General features: G+C 38.8%; 1 protein-coding gene across 4 annotated transcripts in view; it reads left to right on the plus strand.

Annotated features, from left to right (window-relative positions):
* LOC113990715 (cohesin subunit SA-2-like) overlaps nt 1-20,817 on the plus strand; it is a 58,632-nt gene that overhangs the window by 13,111 nt on the left and 24,704 nt on the right. For 3 of the 4 annotated variants that reach the window (XM_027726381.2, XM_027726380.2, XM_039388819.1), the window contains 7 exons: nt 735-806; nt 2,970-3,174; nt 4,235-4,386; nt 5,628-5,701; nt 6,145-6,268; nt 11,920-12,018; nt 14,043-14,122. In XM_027726381.2, coding sequence (XP_027582182.2) covers nt 735-806; nt 2,970-3,174; nt 4,235-4,386; nt 5,628-5,701; nt 6,145-6,268; nt 11,920-12,018; nt 14,043-14,122 — 806 coding nt within the window. The remainder of the gene's footprint in view (nt 1-734; nt 807-2,969; nt 3,175-4,234; nt 4,387-5,627; nt 5,702-6,144; nt 6,269-11,919; nt 12,019-14,042; nt 14,123-20,817) is intronic. The other variant, XM_039388818.1, reaches the window with a different exon arrangement.

Genomic DNA, 20,817 nt, shown 5'->3' on the forward strand with positions numbered 1-20,817 from the left:
CTTCTTTCTTAAACTAATCTGTGTCTCTCTTCTGCTTTTCTTTCTGTATGTGACATTTTATTTTTGTAGTTCTTTGTTCTTTTATAGGTTTCCCTTCCCTTTCCCATTTTGTTGCTGAAATGTTTGTCAATGGAAGAGTTAAGTTTGATGCATAATTGTACAACTAGATGGGGATAGAAATACTTTTACTTCAATAAGCATAATAAATAACTCTAGATTTCATGCCTTTTGTCTTGGAATAATTGCAGAGTTGAGAAAACATCTCTGAATCAAGTTACACTAGTGCTGAAAACATTTCTCTATAATTTGAAAAGCTCAGAATGTTTTTTTTTTTTTAGAGTTTGGATGTTTTACAGTATCTAGGTACTAAATGTTGGAAAGGGATATATACTTAGACTTGCTGAGAAGCTGTATCTTAGAATTAATAATGAGGGTTACACTTTGTATATGTTTGCTTTTAAATTTTGAAAACAAGTTGTGTCTTACTTGTAGCAAGAAAACTCAGGTTTTATATAAAACTGTGTTTTTCTTCTGTCATTGGTTATAAATAAAAAATACCAAGAAAAGAAGGATTTAGATTTTGTTTAATGTTTTAGGTTGTCTGAACCACCTGTAATACACATTGTCTGAATAGCCTTTTAAAGATGTTGCATGTTTTGTGATGCTTTTGTGTTTATAAATTAACTGTGCCATTTCATCATCAAGCTTTCAAAATTTTGTCTCCTACATTACAGGAAACTGGGTTGCAGTACAAGAAATTCATGGCCTATCCTTGGATCCTGACAGTTACTTGGCCGGTGGACATGGTAGGACTGTTGTGGTTCTCTGCAACTGAAGTATAGCAGTTTCTATGGCTGTATATCCTGTTTCCAGTGTAGGCAGACACATCAGAAGTAGTCATCTTAAAGTGGGTGGAGATAATCGTGCACTTCTAGAGGTGCCTCATCAGGTCTGTTTTAGACCTCTGGTTTGGATGAACACACACTTCTAAAGTGTCTGTTTCTCACTACTTATGTCAAAGAGATGGGACATCAGCATTTTGAACAGATTGGTGTGTATCAAGTTGCAGTGGTGCTCAAGAATGTTCCCCATCCCCTCCAGCAAGCTCTACACACACGTGTGTGTGTATGCATGCGTATGTGCACACATGCGTATGCACACAGAGGTTTTGGCAGGCAGATTTGTTCAAATAAATGGAAGAATATTTTGAGAGCAGAATCAGCTTTTCTGCAATGCCCCTTCCCATACAACAATTGCAGCATTGTGGGGAATTTATCTCATTTCCTTGCTGGCACTTCATTTTGATTTTCCTCTGTTTACATAGACTCTGTATGAAAGAAGGAAACATTTCCAGGTTGAGTCAGAGCAGGAGCTCATATCACTCACTTGGGTGATTTCAATATTTTCTGGAAGAACCTGTGTGAAGTGCCTAATCTGACTTGATTTCTGGAAGCAGAGCTGCTTCTCTACTGGTTATGGAAGGAATCTAAGGGAATCCCAAGTTAGGTGCCTAACTTTAGGTGGTGTGCCCATTGTGTCGTCTATATGTTTACAATATGCATGTTACCATTAAACAGTATCCCAGTGCAATAAACAAGGATAGTAGTAATGTTCTTGAAAAGTGAGATTTTGTATATTTGTGCTGCTTTTCAGATTGAGGAGTAAGTTATGGTGGTAAAGTAGGTATTTCCTGAAGTTGTAGATTGTCTTTCTACTGTCTGTGTCAGGATCAAGGAGCATTAAATGGAGCTTGATGAGAACTTCCCTTTCTGTCTTGGCACTTGCTGCTGCTGTTAGGTTCTGAACTGACTCTTATAACCTGACCAGGAACACATCCCAAATTCCAGATTTCCAGTGTATTTTAGGTTGTGGCCAACCCTGTGATCAGTCTGGGTTTGCATTTATTTTTTTCAAGAAAGCCATGGCCCCTGTGCTTTGGAAATAAAGTTACAAGAGAAGAGCATAAAGTGTACTTTTTAAGTACACAAAGTTGTAAGTTAGAGTATGTCTGAGAAGGTGTTTGACCACCTAGTGAAGGATCAGCTGAACCGTGGCCTGCCTTCAGGATGAAGTTTTCCATAGTGAGTAAAATTTTGGAGTTCCTTGGCTCCACTCACACCTGGAAACTGTCAGGATGCAAATTCATATTCTGAACCATTCCTGGGATCTGTGATGTGTAAATGAAATAAATATTCACACTGTCTGAGGTTGCCATTTACAGTCTTCCTAATGTGCCTTTCACACGAGGTGCACCATTTTGTGTGAGAAGTCATTTGAACTTCCCTCTGTCTGCTTTTCTCCTGGCAGTATGAACTGTACTGTGAATACTTACGGTTTTACTGTAACTTGCTTTTTGTGTAATGTCAAAGGTATTGCCTACTTACTGTTTTTGTGGAGGTTTTTGGAGACTCTGGTGTGGACGGTATAGGTGAATGACACCTATGTCAGTAAGCTTTAGCCTGATAAACTCCTTAAGCTGGCAATGCTACTGAGGAAAACAATCCCATCCTGTTCACACCGCAGTTGTTTGTCTCCACTTACACTCACTTAATTTTCTGCCTGGATTTTACCATGCTTTTGCAGGAAGAGGAAAGACAGGGAAGTGGGGAAGCACTACTACCTTTGAGGAAGTAGAGGGGGCCATGAGTGCTCATGGTTTATGCCACTGAAAGTTATTTATGATGCTCTGGCTTCACATGCCCTCTCCTCCTGTCTGTTCACAGCTACCTCACGTACATTGTTTTCGAATGTGAGCTGTCATGGCAGGGTAGCTATGATGAAGCTATTTTGTCTCTATGCTTGCTTGTAGCCTAGTTGCTTGTCCCTGATTTGGAGTAATAACCATGAAAAAAGTTTTGGGGGCATGAAGTGAAACTCACCAAAACTCTCTCTCATATTCAATGGGAGAGATGTGAATGCAAAACAAAGATAATTAGTGTGTTTTCTCTTGACTTTTCTTTCTTGTACAGGGCAATGAAGACTACCCACTGATCAGAACAGGACCCTACTGGAAGAAGTTCAAGGCCAATTTCTGTGAATTTATTGCAGTGCTTGTCCAGCAGTGCCAGTGCAGCATCCTGTATGATAGCTACTTGATGGACACTGTCATCTCGCTGCTTACAGGCTTAGCGGACTCCATGGTCAGAGCATTTAGACACACAAGCACTTTGGCAGGTAAAATAAATCGCAGAGTTGCTGGAGATAATCTTTAGAGTAGATAGAGTTTTGTTGTCTTGTGTACAAACAAAACTGCTCTAAATTGAAAAGCTCTGTTTACTGGAACAGTTGTTCTCTTACGCATTGAGAGTGCCTTCCTCCTAATATATGTTATACAATTGTCTAGAATATGAATTGTTTGTTCCCGTGTGTATCTGAATGGAATTTGGATGCTTTAGATATGATAGATTTAGCTCAATTTTTTCTTTATAAAGAAATTTTCTTTAGTGTCTGACATGACTAACTTTAGAATTATGCTGTTCTGAGTCTTTTTTTTTTTCAGTAACTGTTTTTTCATAGTTTTCTACTTTATTTTCCTCCCTCCACTGATTAATGTGATGAGGTTGCATTAAACTCTTCACCTAAAAAAGCTTCCTTTGGAGAGCTGCTATTTTTGTGGTCTCTGTGCTAAAAAGAACATTTTTGTCTCATGAAGCATGATGATACTAAAGCTGCAACTTTTTTTTCCTCCTAAAGCTAGTAAATACCCTCTTCACAATGCAAAGAGCACTTAAAGTATAATTTAGTATGCTGTTTGCTTTGAAGACTCAAAAAACCCACTTGAAATCTATACAAACTATCTAGCAATCCTTAGGGGAATATGAATTTTTGTCAATTCCATTAAAATTAAGATTCCCAGCCTTTTCTGAGCCAGCTTCCCTGGTTTTTCTATTTTTTTAGTTACTGAAAATCAGCTGTTCCACAATTCTAGATTCTTTTGCAGAAAAGTCAGGATTACATAAACTAAGAAGAGTTGCCCAGTAAATTACTTCTCTGACTAGAACTCTGACCAAAAGTTGTAAATCACCAGAAATAGAACTTAGTTTTCCTTTTTTTGAAAATTGTCTGCCTTTAATAAACACTGTATTTTAAAATAAATTAATAATCCAGTAATGTTCATAATTTGGATATAAAATGGATTTGGCTAACCTTATCCTTTTTGTGATAAAGTGATGAATATATTTATGCTACATATCTCTGAGCTAAGCTAAATGTGTTGGGTTTGTTTCTTTTTTAGCAATGAAACTTTTGACAGCAGTTGTAAGCGTCCATCTGAACCTTGATGTCAACAAGCACAATGCTCAAAGATTATATGAGGTGGAGAAGCAGAGGATAAGTGGCAAGAGGACCAGTTACAGACTTGACCAGCTAGAGAGAAAAAGGAAAGAGGTTAGGGAGGTGTCTTGTATGGGAGATGTGTGAAAATGTAAAAAGAGGGATTTCTGACTGCTTGCTTTTGGGTCACTGCAACTCTTTGAGGTTTATATGTTTCTCTAATGCATTGTGCAGAGCAGGTGTGACTGGCTGGATTAAGTGGTACAAAAATGACTAACGTAATAACTGCATTATGTACTGTTAACCTCTGATGTCTGTCCTAGTAACGGCTTCTTTAAATTGGTATTGTTAGCCCTTGATCTTTGCACAAATGTGGGTTTACACACAGATTTAATTGCCTCAGTAGCTCTGGTGTTGTGGGAGTGCAGGTTTGTATGCGTTTGTACAAATTACAAGCCAAAATGTTAGCAAAGAATGAAAAAGGACACAGGATAACTGACATCTCTGTGTAAGTAATGCATTATAAAAACAGACTTAGCTCAGGTATGTCCTGTATCACTTTTGCTGTTCAGTTTCTGTCATTTCTTCCCTGCTCAAACAAACAGCTCCTTTTCAACTCCCAGAGGCAGAACTGTAGCTTTAAAAAATAATTCTGACTTGAAGAAGGAGGTGACTTGATTTATGAAGATCAAGTACAGTTCCTTGTCTCCTGACCTTAGAATCACTAATCTCTTTTCTAAGCTTTGGATGTCCATGGACTTCTCTGTTACAGAAACAACCCCTTTTTTGTGGGAAGGAGTGTTTGGGTCAGACAGGGTGTTTCAGTATCATCATAAATCTGATCTTATGGGAAAGACAGAGGAAGTGGGTGTGTTGGGGGGAAACTCAAACTTGTCACCCTTTCTGATGCTGTTGATGAGAGAATGTTTTTATTAAGTGGCTTGGTTTCTTAGAAGTTCATATTTAGATTTTCAGGGCTCAGTTAAAATACATGCTCATTGTGCAATTGATGTATTTTGAAAATGCCTTTCTTCCATCTCTGTTCAAATACATAAAACCAGAATTTGGACCTATATGTGAAGATCATTTGCATATTGATAGATCAGGACTCACTGTATCAAACGAGTTCCTTATTATCCAGGTTAGCAGTTGGTATCCAATAGACTTTTCCTCAGGACATAGCTAACAAATAGGCCAATTGCTGGCGTAGATACAGACCACTCATTTTATGTTGGTACCATGTGTAAACACCAGCCGTTTTCATCACGGTAGTATTCCAAGTGCCCTGCTGCAAATTTTTCATGTGTAGTGAATTGTGGGACCAATATTAACATTCAGTTCTCTTTATATTTCAGTATGAGCACAAGCTTCTAGAGATACAGAACATGATGAACGCTATTTTCAAGGGGACATTTCTAAACCGTTACCGGTAAGAGTAAAAATAAAGCTGTGATGTGTATCTTCATTCCCAAGAAACTCTTGCTCAGATTATACAGATAGGAGAATCAAGTTAAACATCCTAGAGGCACTGATGGTGTCAAGGAAAGTGTAGCAGTTAAATTAATTTAAAGAATTTGGGCTTATGAAAAGACCTCTTGAGTATGCTTCTTCAGTTCTTCCTGCTGGCTATAGAGCAGTGCATTTGTGATTGAGAAGATATCAGGAATTGCAAAATAATTATTGCATGAGACTTTGTGGCTAAAAGTGGTCTAAGTATTGATTGAAGACTAACTTATTAATATGAAAATACTTGTAATATTTTGAATAATACATGCTTTTTGCAATTCCAGAACATAAAAATATTGCAAATAATATAATTGATTTTTAAATTGATTTTTAATGTATTAATATTATGATTTTATAATTTCACAGTGATGTGATCCCTGAGATCCGAGCGACTTGCATTGAAGAAATTGGCAGCTGGATTAAAACATACCCAGATGCTTTTTTAAATGATAGCTATTTAAAATATGTTGGATGGATGCTGTATGATAAGGTAAAGTTTTAAAGTTTTTCTTACTGGGGGTAGCACAGGGGATTTTTAAAAAATTTTTTTTGAAGAATCCTAACATTTAAATTCTTCAGAGTAGATATTTAAAACTGTAGTGGTACAAAAAAGAAATTACTTTCTTCCCCATTTCAGGTTTTATTTTCAAAGCCATTGTAACACTAAATAACAGAGAATATTTTTTCCAGTTCTGTGTGTATCCCTCTGTGTGCAATTATTTTTATATGTTACTGAATGGGGAATTATTTCTGATTGTAAATTGGCCTCTATCCGTTGAGCACAGGTTAAATGTTGATTGAAATTCTGCTTTTATGCTTGATGGACATTTAAAATTTTGTTTAAATTTATAAAAATGAACAAATAGATATTGTCTATAGTAAATAGTCTTCAATATTGCATTTCTCATTTGGAATTAGATGGATATAGAAAATATTTACAGAAAGTCCAGCCATGTCCCAAAGAGTTGTCTCCTTTTCCTTATGGTATATTTGTTTTTTCTTTTTGAGTAGGGGCACATTTAAAACCCCCCCAAAACCTACCAAAACAAACAACCCAAAACCCCAAAAGAAGTCAGTAACTCCAAAATGCCAAGCAATAGGACAAGAAACGATGGACAGAAACTGATGCACAGAAAGTTCCACCTGAACACGAGGAACAATTTCTTTACTGTGTACGTGACTGCGCACCGTGTCCGGTTCTGGGCCCCTCAGTTCAGAAAAGATATTGAGGTGCTGGAGCAGATCCAGAGAAGAGCAACAAGGCTGGTGAAGGGACTCAAGCACAAGTCCTGTGAGGAGAGGCTGAGGGAGCTGGGGTTGTTTAGCCTGGAGAAGAGGAGGCTCAGGGGAGACCTCATCACTCTCTACAACTCCCTGAAAGGAGGTTGTAGCCAGGTGGGGGTTGGTCTCTCCTCCCAGGCAGCTATGAGGAAGACAAGAGGGCGGTATGGTCTTAAGCTCTGCCAGGGGAGGTTTAGGTTGGATATTAGGAAGGAATTTTTTACAGAGAGAGTAATCCGACATTGGAATGGGATGCCCAGGGAGGTGGTGGATTCTCCGTCCCTGGAGGTTTTTAAGATGAGACTGGATGTGGCACTTAGTGCCATGGTCTGGTAACCACGGCAGTGTTGGATCAAGGGTTGGACTTGATTATCTCGGAGGTCTTTTCCAACCTGGTTGATTCTATGATTCTGTGACTGGAACGGGTTGCCCAGAGAGGTTGTGGAGTCTCCCTCACTGGAGATATGCAAGAACCGTCTGGATGCAATCCTGTGCAATGTGCTCCAGGATGACCCTGCGTGAGCAGGAGATTGGACCAGATGAGGTCCCTTCCAACCTGACCCATTCTGTGATTCTGTGAAAATATGCTTTTTCTTGTGCTTCGAAAATGATGAGAGATTTTAGGAGGATAGGAATGTTTATCAAAAATGGCTAATTACAGAAATTGGCACACTGTGCTTCTGCAGGCCACCTTTGAAGGTGTATATAGCTCCTGTGTACATCCTGAAACATCCTGGTATTTGTGCCAGCTTTGGGCAATGTTTGTGTTCTGTGAGTGAAGTTGTAGTTTGCCGCCAAGGCCAGGAGGGGTCGCACGAGGCCTCTTGCTTCCCTGCATCGTGCCGTTCCTCTAAAGGCGGCATTTGGGTTTTTAGGACAACAAATCTATCAAGGACTCTTGGGTTTTTCCTGCGTAAATTTTATCTGATCAGAATATCTTTTTAGTGTATGTTCAGTTTGGAGAATTCTCAAAATAAAGTCATTTTTGAAGATGACGTGTCTTCATTCTCAGTACTGTACAGTGAAAATTAACAGCTGTTGTCTCTGATTAATGCACGTAGTTCATCCAGTGCCATTTACTGGGAACTGGAAATGTTTTTTTTTCCTAAAGCTTTTTATCTGAAAGCAAAGCAGATGCAATAAGAGTGAGATAAAGTGGGGAGTCTTCCATATATTACATTTACCTGAGACCTGGTAGTGTGCCACTACTGGTGGCTGCAATTCTGGCAGTGCTTTGTGATTTGCAGCCACTGTCAAATTGCCTGATTTCAAAAGGAGAGCAGGGCATTTTTGGCATCAGCAGGGGCAGCAGTGCTTTTATATACGTATGTATGTAATTTCCCACTACTTCTCCTTAATAAGCATTTCTGTCCCATCTTGCTGGGGGTGGGCAGCAAGAAACTGCTAATTCCCAGAGCCAATTTTCTTTTAGTATATATCACAGAGAAGTTTGCCAAATAATTTAGGTCCCAGAGTGGAACAACCACGGAAGTATTCTAAGGATGGGGGAAAACCTGGCCAGGATCATCTACAGTGCTGTAAACAGAGATTAAGTTCAGTTATTTGTGAGGCTTTAAAGGGGAGAGAGGAGGGGGAAGTAAGTATAAAATTAACATTTTTGTCTCCAGAGTCTTTTATTTGAAGATGATCAATGTTTCTTCCCCATGAGATACCATTTTGCCATTATAATTTGATATGAAACATTATATTTTTACGTGAAAGGTTATTTTCTAGATGCAAGAAGATTCTTCAAAATCAGAGATAAGATGCTCAAAATTGTATGTGAAAAGCTCTCTTTGCCCCAATAAGAGTTGTGGAACAGCATTATAAAGATATGCTTTCAAGTAGTTTATATTCATCTGCCAGAAATAATTTAACTTTTTATTTTTGAAGACCAGGGAGCAGCTGATAATAAATCTGATAGTTGTTTGCCCAGTCACCTGCATTTGTGAAACCTAGGCCCTTGCCTTGTAGTCAAAGGCTCTACTGTTCTTCCAAGGGAATATGTAGTACCTAAATCAGCATCTAGATCCAATTAAACCCATGCTGATTTGAGCAGCAGGTGTTGAAGGGAAGTGCTATGTAAAAAGTTCTGAGTTAAAGATAGAAAAATCAAGACAATGAAGAATAAGGATGGGAAAAGGAATCAGGAAGGCAGAGAGGATGGAGATTAACACTTGGGATCTCCTACCATGTTAGACTAACTTTATCTGGAACTTCAGGGCAAGTTGTTGAGGTTTTCTCATTAGACTGTGAAAAACACTCAAAGAAATCCCATGGAAACAGGAACTTCCTGCTGAAACGGACTTCTGTGTCTTGACTATGGGATCCTCCTGGCAAATTTCAGGAAATTGAAAGCATTTTTAGTTTTGCCTTCTGTCCAACATGGCTGTAGAAACTGATCCCATGGTTCTGGCTACTTCTGAAAGACTTATTTCTTCAAATGGTTTTCTGCTCATGTCTTTGTGCATATGTGTGGATTTTTTTTTTGTGGGGAGGGCAATTTTTTTAAATTGTTTTATTCAAAGGACAGGTGGATAGTCTTTGCTATTGAGGAATAATTCAGAAGTGGATCTCCCCAGTTTATAACCTGGGGTGTGTTGAGGAGTAAAAAATGACTCAATGACTCTCTCAAACCATCCAACTCCCAGCCTGTATTTGTAAGGTTTATTGAGTGGCCCCATCTCTGTGATAGTGGTGGGGCTGAAATCTCATAACTGAATGTGTCTAAGCAGTGCTGGAGCCCATGCAGAGCTCTCTGAGGTCAGAGCTGCCCACCACTTTGCTGCTGTTTTCTGCCAGTCTGTTTGCAGGTCAGGGTCGAAATATGCTGTGGTACAGCTGAGGGACAGTGTGTGTGTTCAGAGTATCCTGAAAATGTGCTTACATAATTCGCCTTCACTCTGTCACATCTTTGAAAGACTGAACAGGCAGGTATTTTGGCAAGGTTAAATGGTAGGTCTGGCAAGGAGATAAGGTGGCTGGGTGTTTGTGTTTGCTAATATTAGTGCTGAAAGGAGCTGAAGATAAGTAGTGAAATAGTTAATTCAAAATTGATCATTCAGAATTACTTCACATCCTTCTAAAACTGTGAGGAATGTTGAATCTGGAAAAGGGGAAGTGGTTGAGAAGGAGAAAATGTAGATGAAAAACATAGGAAAATAGCAGAGGTAGTCAGAGTAGAAGTAGTTATGTGTTTCTAGTTACTAGAGTTAATTTTCTCAACACTTAAAAGAAACATACACATAAAGGGTTATGACTGAGAGCTTTCAGGTGGGAACAGGTATCTTAGAAGGGAGATGGTATACTTTAATGTATTAAACTTTATATCTGCAGATCCACACTTGAATGCCACCTGACTGACAAATGACATTACTCGCTGCATGCCAAGGGCTATATGACCATTCAGCAAGCCATTGCAGACTTCTTTCCTTTTCTCCAAGCACGAATTCAGTCCCTATTCACAAGCAAAGCCTTGTGGAAAAGAACCGAGTGCAGCTGAAGCCAAGATTGCTGTACATTGGCTGAGCTGAGTTCGTGCCAGTGTGCAGGGACGGGTACCAACTTGGGACTGTTTGTGAGTGAATTCTGTGCTGCGGAGCCCCTGTGGCTGTAGGAAGCAGCAGGTGTGGGCAACGGTCTCTTCCTCAGAGACTTTAAAGTTTAAGTAAAATATAGAATAAGTACTGCTGGTGTATTATGGGCAGATTAAAGAACAGTGTACGTTGTTACCTGTTGATCTTTTGGGTTGTATTTCTAGCAAAAAGCAAAACTGTTTGGCAAACCCTTCTACTGGGTATCATCCTTGGCTTTCCATCTAAGCAGGTGAACAGGAACTTGTAGCAATGGATAGCCTATGTGTAGGTGGTCTCCTTTCTTGGATTTCCTTGATTATTCTTACTGCTATTGTTAGCAAGAGGAATTAAGAAAGAAATATAAAGAAACTGATTCAAAGGCTGCAGTTCATTTAAGTGTCTCTGCTGATATCCTTAGCATTATAATTTTACAGAACACGGTCATTTTTCTGTGTTGGATCTTAAAAATTACTTTCCTAATGCTATTTAAAACTTGGTCATTTGAAAGATGTAGCAATATGCATGAGATAATTTAAAAGCTGGATAAGGAAAAGACTTCTTTTTGAGGTGTCCATGAAGCAACAGTACTAGTAATATGAAATAACACCTTGCATGGATAAATATGTTTAGCCTAAATTAACTAATTAGGCCAAATTCAAAACAACCCTTTTCTTAGAATGCTTAAAATACAGTGTTCTAGTGTAAAACAGAAATAGGGAGAAGGCATAACACAACTCTGTAAGAACCCACAATAACAAGCCAGTGCGTTTCTAGAGCGTGCCTCTTCCTCTGTGAATCCAGAGTAATCCAGAATTTCTTGGAGTCCTCTTCTGTGTCTAACAGTTGTCCAAGTCAACAGTTGAAAGGAAGCAAGCAAAGTCTGATGTATGGGAGAGTGCTGGTTGTATTAAGTAGGTCATCCATACTCTTGTCTTTGTATCTTTAACAGATGAATAGCACAATCCGTGAATCTTTTGCATTCTGTTACTTTTATTAACTGCAAGGTCTGTGAGAGTTTCTTTGACTCTTAGGGAGCCTAACACAAACTTTGATATTACCTTTAAGTTTGGCTCACTGCAGGCTTCCTCTGTGTGTGTGAGAGAGAGACAAGTGTGTATACCACAAACAAGATGGTACTGATATCACTAATAAAGGAGATAAGGCAGCATTTGGATAGCCTGCTGTAGACACCACAAAGAACTCTTATTTACATAATAGAAATGCCAGTAGTGAATAACAAAGATACATGTTTTTTACTCTTAGCCTATTTGTCTTTGTCTTGTAGCAAGCTGAAGTGCGGTTGAAGTGTCTTCTGGGACTGCAGGGAATTTATAGCAGAAAAGAACTTGTTTCCAGGATGGATCTCTTTACTAGCAGATTCAAGGTAAATTACTGTTTGCTGTTTTTTTTAAGTCTAGGTCAGGTGTATACACAAGGTCAAATGTTTTGATCAGAGCTGATCTCCCCACTGTCTTGACTGACAGGAACTGCAGAAACAGCCTGATTGACTGAGTGGATGAAGGGATTTTGCAGGGATGTTTCCCTCTGTTTCTGTGGAATATTCCTTTTCCACTTTAGTTTATGCACAAAATGGTGTTAGCATGCACTGTGGTCAGTTACCTCCACCATTCATCCAGAATGGCCCAAATTTTTTACAGGATCTTTGGCAGATGACAAAGAATTTCATATGCTGAAGGTCCCTTTTTTTGCTGCCCCAGATAATGGGTTAACCTTGTAGATATTGGACTGGCTGTCCATGTATCACACTGATGTGGGAATGGCTCTCTCTTGATCTACCATGTCAGTATGAATCTTGAAGCAGGATCCCTTATCTCCTTTCTGATCAAGTCAGGTGATACACAGTAAGTTTGAGAGTGTTTTGTGGCTGCACTGACACTGTACACTGCCTTTATCATATTCCAACATCCTGACTCATTTAAGAAGTAAGACCTTTACTTTTTTTAATCCTGGCTTGGATTAAATTGGTAATGATTTTGTCAGCTACTTTTATCCCAGTGAGTTTGGGCCTTTTCAGTATTTGAATAAGAAAGCTCAAGATGTGATTGATATTTCAGTCCTTCTGCATCAGTACATAATCAATGCCTGCATGTGGTGCTAATTTGTGTTCTTTTTGCAAAGGTGCAGGGCTTATCTGTATATCTAAGCAGTTGCTAATAGTGAAAAATACCTATAGCACATCCTCAAAGAACAAGAAATAGATTAATATTGCTATCTTAAGAATAAATTATTCAGACTGAAGCTTGTCTATCTAAGATCGACCCCTGATTTAAATGATTATGTGGTAGTCCCTTATCTTTCAGTCTGCTGCAAGCTGCGTAACCACAGGATTGGTATTCAATAAAGACTGATGAAATAGCTCCAGTCTGTCTGTACTGCAAGCTCCCTCTGTGTGGAGGATGCAATGTAAATGGATCATTGCAAACTCCATCCCCCAATCAAAAAAACTCCACCCAAACACAACTCCTTCCCCTCTAAGTGAAAGAAACTCAAACAGCTACAGGCAACATACAAGTTTCAAAGTTTGAATCGTGCTTTCTGAGTGATGGGGAATGCAATCATATAACCATCAATCCATTTCCTGCAAGAGGGAGTTTCACATGTTCCCTCTGTTACCCTTGAGTGTTCAAACTCAGGATTTGTGCATTTAACACACCTTGCAACTGAATTGTGAGAAAAAGGAATGTGCAAAGTAAAATGAATCTAGAGATTTATGTTAAATGAGAAAGCTGTTAGTCCCCAGTCAAGCAAGTCTAAAGGTTTAATATATCTTAAAGATATAGGCCACACTGAGGTGTGCAAGTTCTTGGTTACACGGGACAGGAAAATTTCCAGTTTTCTGAGATGTTTGCATGTGTACCAAGTTACAATAGTGTGCATTTTGGAGGTCAGGAATATTGCTGCTATTCCAGGAGGTGCCTTTATGACTTAAGTCCTAATTATCTTTCCAGCAAGGCACTGGCTTCTGTAATGTGTAGGTACAGGCACTTCACTGTTGATGGGAGAAACTGATTTTATAATGCTTGTAATTTGAAGCTTACCTTCATTTAACATGCTGAAGTGCCAATAGTAACATCTTAGAAACAAGTTGTCAGTCACTTTTAATTTGTAGACTGTAGTTGATTTCTTGTGAATGCATACATTACATCTATAAAAAATATCATATTACTGCATGATTAATTCAGTTAAAAAATTAACATGCTGTTAATTTTCAGGGGCTGGGGAACTACTTGGTAGTAATCAAGTTGCCTTATGTCTCTTAGGAAATAGCTGCCGAAATAAAGATAAATCTCTGCTGTACTAGCGTAGATGATCTAGCTGTAGCAACAATACGTGTTTATTGAGAACAAACCATGTTACATCTTTTTATTGTCATTTTACATCCATTAGGATCGAATTGTGTCCATGCCTCTGGACAAGGACCATGAAGTAGCAGTTCAAGCCATGAAACTCTTGATGCTTATGTCACAGTAAATAATTTCTTTTTTAATTTACTGTATTGTTTTAATGGCAACAAGATGTAGATACAATCCTGATGAGTCTTCCTGTAATCAGTTACCTGTTGGGAAACAGTTGCTCCTGGCAGGATATGAGTTACAGATAAGGTCCCCAAGATGTGGCATTTTCTTTCTGTGGGAAATACCATTGTTAAGAAAACCCCTGTGCTGAGATTCAATCTGAAAACTACATTTTTATGTCTTTATGCTTCGTCTTGAAAGGAAATGCCACATTTTCATTTTGACTTTTCTCAAATAGAGCATTTGCCTCTCTTGGAGGAAGTTCCCCCTGAATATGGAGTCCCCACCCCATCTTCTGTCCTAGGGTTGTCAGGCCTTGACCAGAAGCTCGGAGAACTCTGCCAGCTTCCCTGTCTCTGCACCTAATGCAGGAGGCCTTGAGCTTTGAGGCTGTTGATAGAATTTGGACTTTCAGATTCTTGACTCCATGGCAGAGAATCTGGAGCCATTGAGCCCACAGCAGACTGACCAGCAAGAAATGATGAAGTGTATGATATTTTGGTTTTGCTGAAGTTAAAAACTAACAGAAAAGTTGTTTTCTTGGGAAATCTACCTCCCAGCCATAGATTTGGTAGGATAATGGCAAGCTGGAAGTGTGGGGAAAAATTAGACTTACTCTTACAGAAGTATAAGAATCTTATTCTGATATATCCTTGAGCAGCATGTTTATTTTAGACATGGTTTTATTTGCAAAACATGTGGAGAATAAATTCTCTGTCCCTCTTTTTCAAAGCAAAATGTGAATAAAACCCTCACTCCCATTTCATTGGTAATACAGTTGAGATGTTGGAAGTCAGTGTCTTTTCTGTCTCTGAGTGTAAGTTGGATTCAGCTGATGCAGATGCTTAACTTCCATGTACAGCATGACACATTGTCCATTAGCCTTGTGGGATTTGCTTCTCCATTTAAGACAGAAGCATTAGTCATTGATAGCTCAGCACGTAAACCTTAATGGACCAATTAATATGGTCTTGCAGGTATTTACATTAAATTCCAAGTACATTTGTATGTTGAAGTGCTGCTTTATAGTCTACTAGTTTGAGTGGCATTTCTCCAGTCCCCCTTCAACAGGCACATCAGAGCAGCATATGATGCTGTGAACACAATACGCTTTTCTGAAGGTAGGACCGTTGTTTGGGCCTCACTGGTAGTAGCTGTGGTTACATTGTTTCTGTGTTCACAGTGTCCATTTTTACATCCCTTGGTTCCCTGTGGGTGCTGTTGGAACAAAGCACAATGCTGTGTCCATGTGTAATGTGTCCCTGTGCTAGGAAGAGCAACTCACCATTGTTGAAGTACAAAGATTCCAAACACCACTTAGGGCTGCTCTTGTTCTGTATCTGAAATAACAAGAGCTATATTGGCACTGCAGCTGTTTATCATCTCTGGCTTTATTATAAGAGATCATATTCTCATTAATGCAAGCTGCAGCTATAAAAGTTTGATCAATGTTTCTTTTTCCCTGAAGCTCTTTTTTCCTAATTTTGCTTAAATATGATTTTCAGTGTGAATAAATGCCTTCTAAAGTTTTCTGAATGACATTTTTCCATCATAAAATGTAGTTTTCCTAAGTAAAATTAATATATTTTGAAATAGTTTTTAATTAGGCTGTATAGAGGCCTAGCAAATACATTCTTTTCTTTCTTTTTGCTCATCTGTTGCATAACCATCCTTCTGTCTTCCACTGTACCCCCCAGTTACTCTGAGCCCTGCTGATTTGGCTTAATTATTGGAGTGATGGAAGTAGGAACTGGGGGCTCAGTAAGCAAATTCAATGACAGCTCTTCTCTTTGACAAGACTTGTACTGACCAGTCTGTAAAACCGGTGTGAAGAGAATGCAGACAATATAGACAGTCACATGTAGAGGCTTCTTAATAAGAGCCTGCATCAAGATGCTTTTCTATCAGGGGAAAACTGATGCCTTAGTTCCTACAACAGTGGCAGAAAGGACTTGCTACTGGCATTGCAGAAGCAAAGACATTCAGAGCTATTGTGTTTCAAATAGGTGTGTCTCATAGCTCAAACCCAGTATCTGGATATTGAGCAGTAATGCTGCTTGATACATGCAGTAAAGCATGAAATGGGGTTGGGGACAGCAACTCCCCTGCCTTAGAAGGGACAATAGAATAATAAATGACAGCTTGTATAAATGGCATGTCTACTAGTATGCATTGATGTAATTAAATTTTTTGCCATTTCTGTCATGCTGTATTGGCTTCTCTTGTGAATGACTCATCTGCAAATTTGGCAACTGTATTCTAGTGGCCCAACTTGCATTTTCAATGAGATGTGAGAGACCTTTCAGATCAAGTTTCTATTTTTAAAGCTACTGGCAAAAATCTCTACCTGATAAATTCCCTATATTCGATTTGGAATCGTTAAAAAAAAAAAGATTGGAACCATTTAAAAAAAGTAATATAATGTTAACTGGTCAGGTACTAACCTCTAGAACATGTCTCTAATCTTGGAATAAATATTTTGTTGTTTTATGACGGGAATTGGCAAGAAACAAGGCCAGAAATAGCTTTTTCCCCCTATTAGTCCACTGGGTACTTTTTCTTGGGGAAAATTTACTGTGTCAGTAACTTGCTTTTACTGGCTTCCATAATTGTCTTTTGGGTGAATATAGTAGCAAGACCTCATCACCAATTAACTGTTTTAAGATGTTTCACAATTGCAGCAGAGTTGTGCTCCATGTATGTTGGTAGCAGGTTTGAGCATCTCTTAACCATCACTTCATTCCAGTCCTGTGGAATATACTTTGACTACTCTGTGTACTACTGGCCCATAAAATTACTATGCTGGCCTTTATATTCTCTCTTGCTAGCTACAGAGGCAGTGGAAACACCGATCTTTTCAACTCACTTATATGTATTACATTATTAAAAAATATTCCCAGCGCTGATTCAAAACCCTCTTGCTATGCATAAACTTGTTTTTTTTTTTTCAAATCCATATTTGTATTTTCTTCTTGTCTGTCTTTGTGAGCTGAGATTTTTTTTTCTTCTTGTTTGTTGCATGTTGTTTCAATTGAATGCCATGTCTTTGGACTAGTAGATTTCTGGGTTTTTTTTGGGCTAGAGGATTTCTGTATTTACAAAGCATGATGCGATCCCAAAACTGAAATGAACATATGAGGTTTAGCATAATAGAAATTATTAATGGTACTGAATTATGCATAATTGTTAGCATTAATGTTGCAAAGAATCTGACAGGGAATAGAACTAGAAAGGAAATAAAGAGGGAGAAAATATGAGTGACAGTGAGAGACCATGGAATGTTACTGAAAACATTGCCTTTTAGGAGGCAAATTAGATTAGTGTGTCTACTGCTAGACAATTCTGTTAATTTTTGTGTGCTTAATTACCTAAAAGAGTAGAGGGATTTTGGAAAAGAGCAGCAAAAGTAATTAGGTAGATGTATGGGGGAAGGTTACAAGTGGTACGGGTAGGAGCACAAATCTACAATTAGCTTGAATATGTAAATAGCATAGGGGAAAATGACTTTGTATTACATTAGTTAAATGTAACTAGAAATTAAACTGAGGTTTAAATGCAAAACACATCGGTCTGTCACAGCATAATCGCAGTATATTGCAACAGGCTAATCCTATTGTAAAGTGATGGGAAAGGACTACTGTTATATTGTAGTAGCAACCATGTTATCGCTTTGCTGATCACCAAAGTGTGTCCTGAAATACCTGCAATGACAGCAGGGGAGTGAGAATGAGATAACAGAACAAATCAGCCAATTTTTCTACTTAAAATTTTGTTGCAGACATTAGAACAGCTTCAACATGTATTTTTTGGTTGATAGTGCTCAGTGCACAAATACTGTTTTTACAATTGTCAGATTTGGATATTTAACTTGACTTAATTTTAAATGCAAAATGAACTGATTCTTTTGTGATTGAGATGCTATACCTGGGATTGCCAGTGTCCCCATAATGTGTACCAGATCTTTCCCTGCACAGCTTTTAAAAACAAAGAGTAGGGTGGCAAAACTCTGAAAAGTGCATCAGGTGTGTTTTTATTTTACTGTTGTGATTTTAATGGTTTTTCTTGATAGAAGCGACAGTGCTGCCCAAGTCAGGAAACTCCAGCAGTCATGCCTCTTGCAAAATGAAACAAAAAGCAGCAGATACAAAATCTTTCAGCTAGTACCATATGCAGAACAAAAGCAGGCTGTGATCTCCCTCTAGAGTATCCCAACTTCTTCTTTGTGACATGGTCGTGCTGAAGTGCAGAAAAAATGGTATGTCATGACATTGGTATGTGGAAGGCCATGCCTGTTTATTTTTAGGCACCTAAACACTTGCAGGAACTTCTGGCTTAACCTTTATATGCTGCTTGGCCTTCTGAGGGCTGTAAATTTGCAGCAGTGTTATTGCTGTATTTGAAGTATTCTTTGAACAGCTTATGTATGTAAGAAAGAAAGGCACTCATTTACTGTGGTAGCATTAGTGCGGGTGGTGGCAGATGTGGTCGAGTGCCACTACTTCCAGAGACTAGTAAAATGCCTAAGCACTCATTTGTATGGAAGTTATGAATATAAACCTCATTGTATCACAGAGAGTAGTGATTGAACAGTATGTGAAAAGTAGTAGTACACACAGGTATTCCTTCCCATTCAAGAAACAAAAAGAGAAAAGGTGCTCAAGTGGTGTCATGAGTGTCTGTCAGTGCTGCAAAGAAAATGGATTCTTCTCCCCACCTTTGCTTCTGTTCCATTAGGGGTTGCTTCCTTTGCAGCCAGAACTATTGCATTTGACCTACACGTCTTGAGGAAATAACACTACTGTAGACTAATGTAAATGGGACAAATTCTTAACCTCTTAGAAGACAAAGTCAAAACCAAGGAGGTTGGGATTTCAGAAGTCACAGAATGGCTGAAGTTAGAAGGGTCATCTGGTCCAAACTCCTACTCAGGCAGGGCCACCAGGAGCATATTGCTCATGGCTACATCCAGATGGCTTTTGAGTATCTCTGGCAGTGATGACTCCACAACCTCCCTGGGCAGCCTGTGCCTGCCAGTGCTCTGTCACCTTCACAATAAAAACATGTTTCCTGATGTTCAGAGGGAGCCTCCTGTGTTTCAGTTTGTGCCTGTTGCTTCTGGTCCTGGGCACCACTGAGCAGAGCCTGGCTCCATCTTCTTTACTCCCTCCATCAGATATTTACACATATTGATAAAATCCACCTGAGCCTTCTTTTCTGAAACCTAAACAGTCTCAGGTCCCTCAGCCTTTCCTCATAGGAGAGATGTTCCAATCCCTTGATCATCTTTGTGGCCCTTCATTGGTCTCTCTTCAGTATGTCTCTTTTGCTGGGGAGCCCAGCACTGAACCTGGCACTCCAGGTGTGGCCTCACCAGTGCTGAGGGTAAGGATCATGTCCCCAGACCTGCTGGTAACACTCTTAATGCAGGCTAGGATACCATTCACCTGCTTTTCATCAAGAGCACATTGGTGGCTCATGTTCAACTTGGTGTCCACCAGGACTTCCAGGTCCTTTCCTAAGGATAGAAAATTTCTGTGGAAAGGCAGTTACATTAGTACTGTAAAGGCAGAGTCCTCAATTTCTACCCAGAGAGATGGCAGGCACATTGCTGAACTCTTTGAGCTATCTGAACAATTTAAGCAAAGAATTCTTTTAAAATAGAGACATTCAAGTATTGCATTCACTGTTTCCATAAATGTGCTAAGAAGAGAAAACCTGAAATATAAAGAATATAAAAATTCAAATATAAAAAATGTGTACATTTGTCTGGCATGTTCATACAGGAAATTCCATTTAAGCATAGGGAAGAAGTTTTTCATTGTGGCAGTGGTCCGATATTGAATCAAGTTGCCAGAGATGTGGAGTCTCTGACTTCGTAGATATTCAAAACCCGATTGGATACAACCCTCATCAGCTTGCTCTGGCTGAACCTCTTCTGAGCAGGGGGTTGGACTAGGTGATCTGTAGAGGTGCTGTCTGTCCTCAGCTGTTCTGTGATTCTGTGTTAGCTCAATCTAGATTGCAGTGTATTTGTATAGAAATTTCTTCTTTTCCAAGCTAGCCACAGTTTTTAAAAAAAAATATTGTGAGAAAATGGCAAAGACATCCTCATGGAAATCAGTGCTTTAAAAGAATTAAATAATAGATTGACATTGAAAAGAACGAAAGAAACGTTGTCAGACTGCTGGTTTATTTCTGTAAATTCCCCATAGTCTTTTAATATAAAGACTTGATATATAATGTATTTTTATTCCTGTAAGTGCTCTTTGTTGTCATTCTTTGTTTTACTGTCACTTGTTAAACTTGTAGAAGTTTAATACATTTGATCATTCATAGGTTCACAGGACACACCAATGCTTATTCATATATTCTAATGCACCATTTTACCTCTTTCAATTTCTTACTGTTTAACATTAATAAACACATTTTTTACTCATTTCCCCAGTTTTGTAGATGGTTGAATGAGTAGCATAAATATTTTCCTTTATGTGATTTCATGAAACGTGTACTCAGAGCACTTTCTATATGTCCTATTACTGCAAATATATGCTGAAGGGAATTTCATGTTCAAGGAGTCCACCAAAACCTGCCTGAAGTACGTAAGGGAGCTTTTCTTTTTGGTTGAGGGCAAGCATTATCCTGTAATA

The sequence above is a fragment of the Pipra filicauda genome, unplaced genomic scaffold, assembly GCF_003945595.2.
Source record: "Pipra filicauda isolate LSUMZ 115617 unplaced genomic scaffold, ASM394559v2 scaffold68_size4259465_pilon, whole genome shotgun sequence".
NCBI lineage: Eukaryota > Metazoa > Chordata > Aves > Passeriformes > Pipridae > Pipra > Pipra filicauda.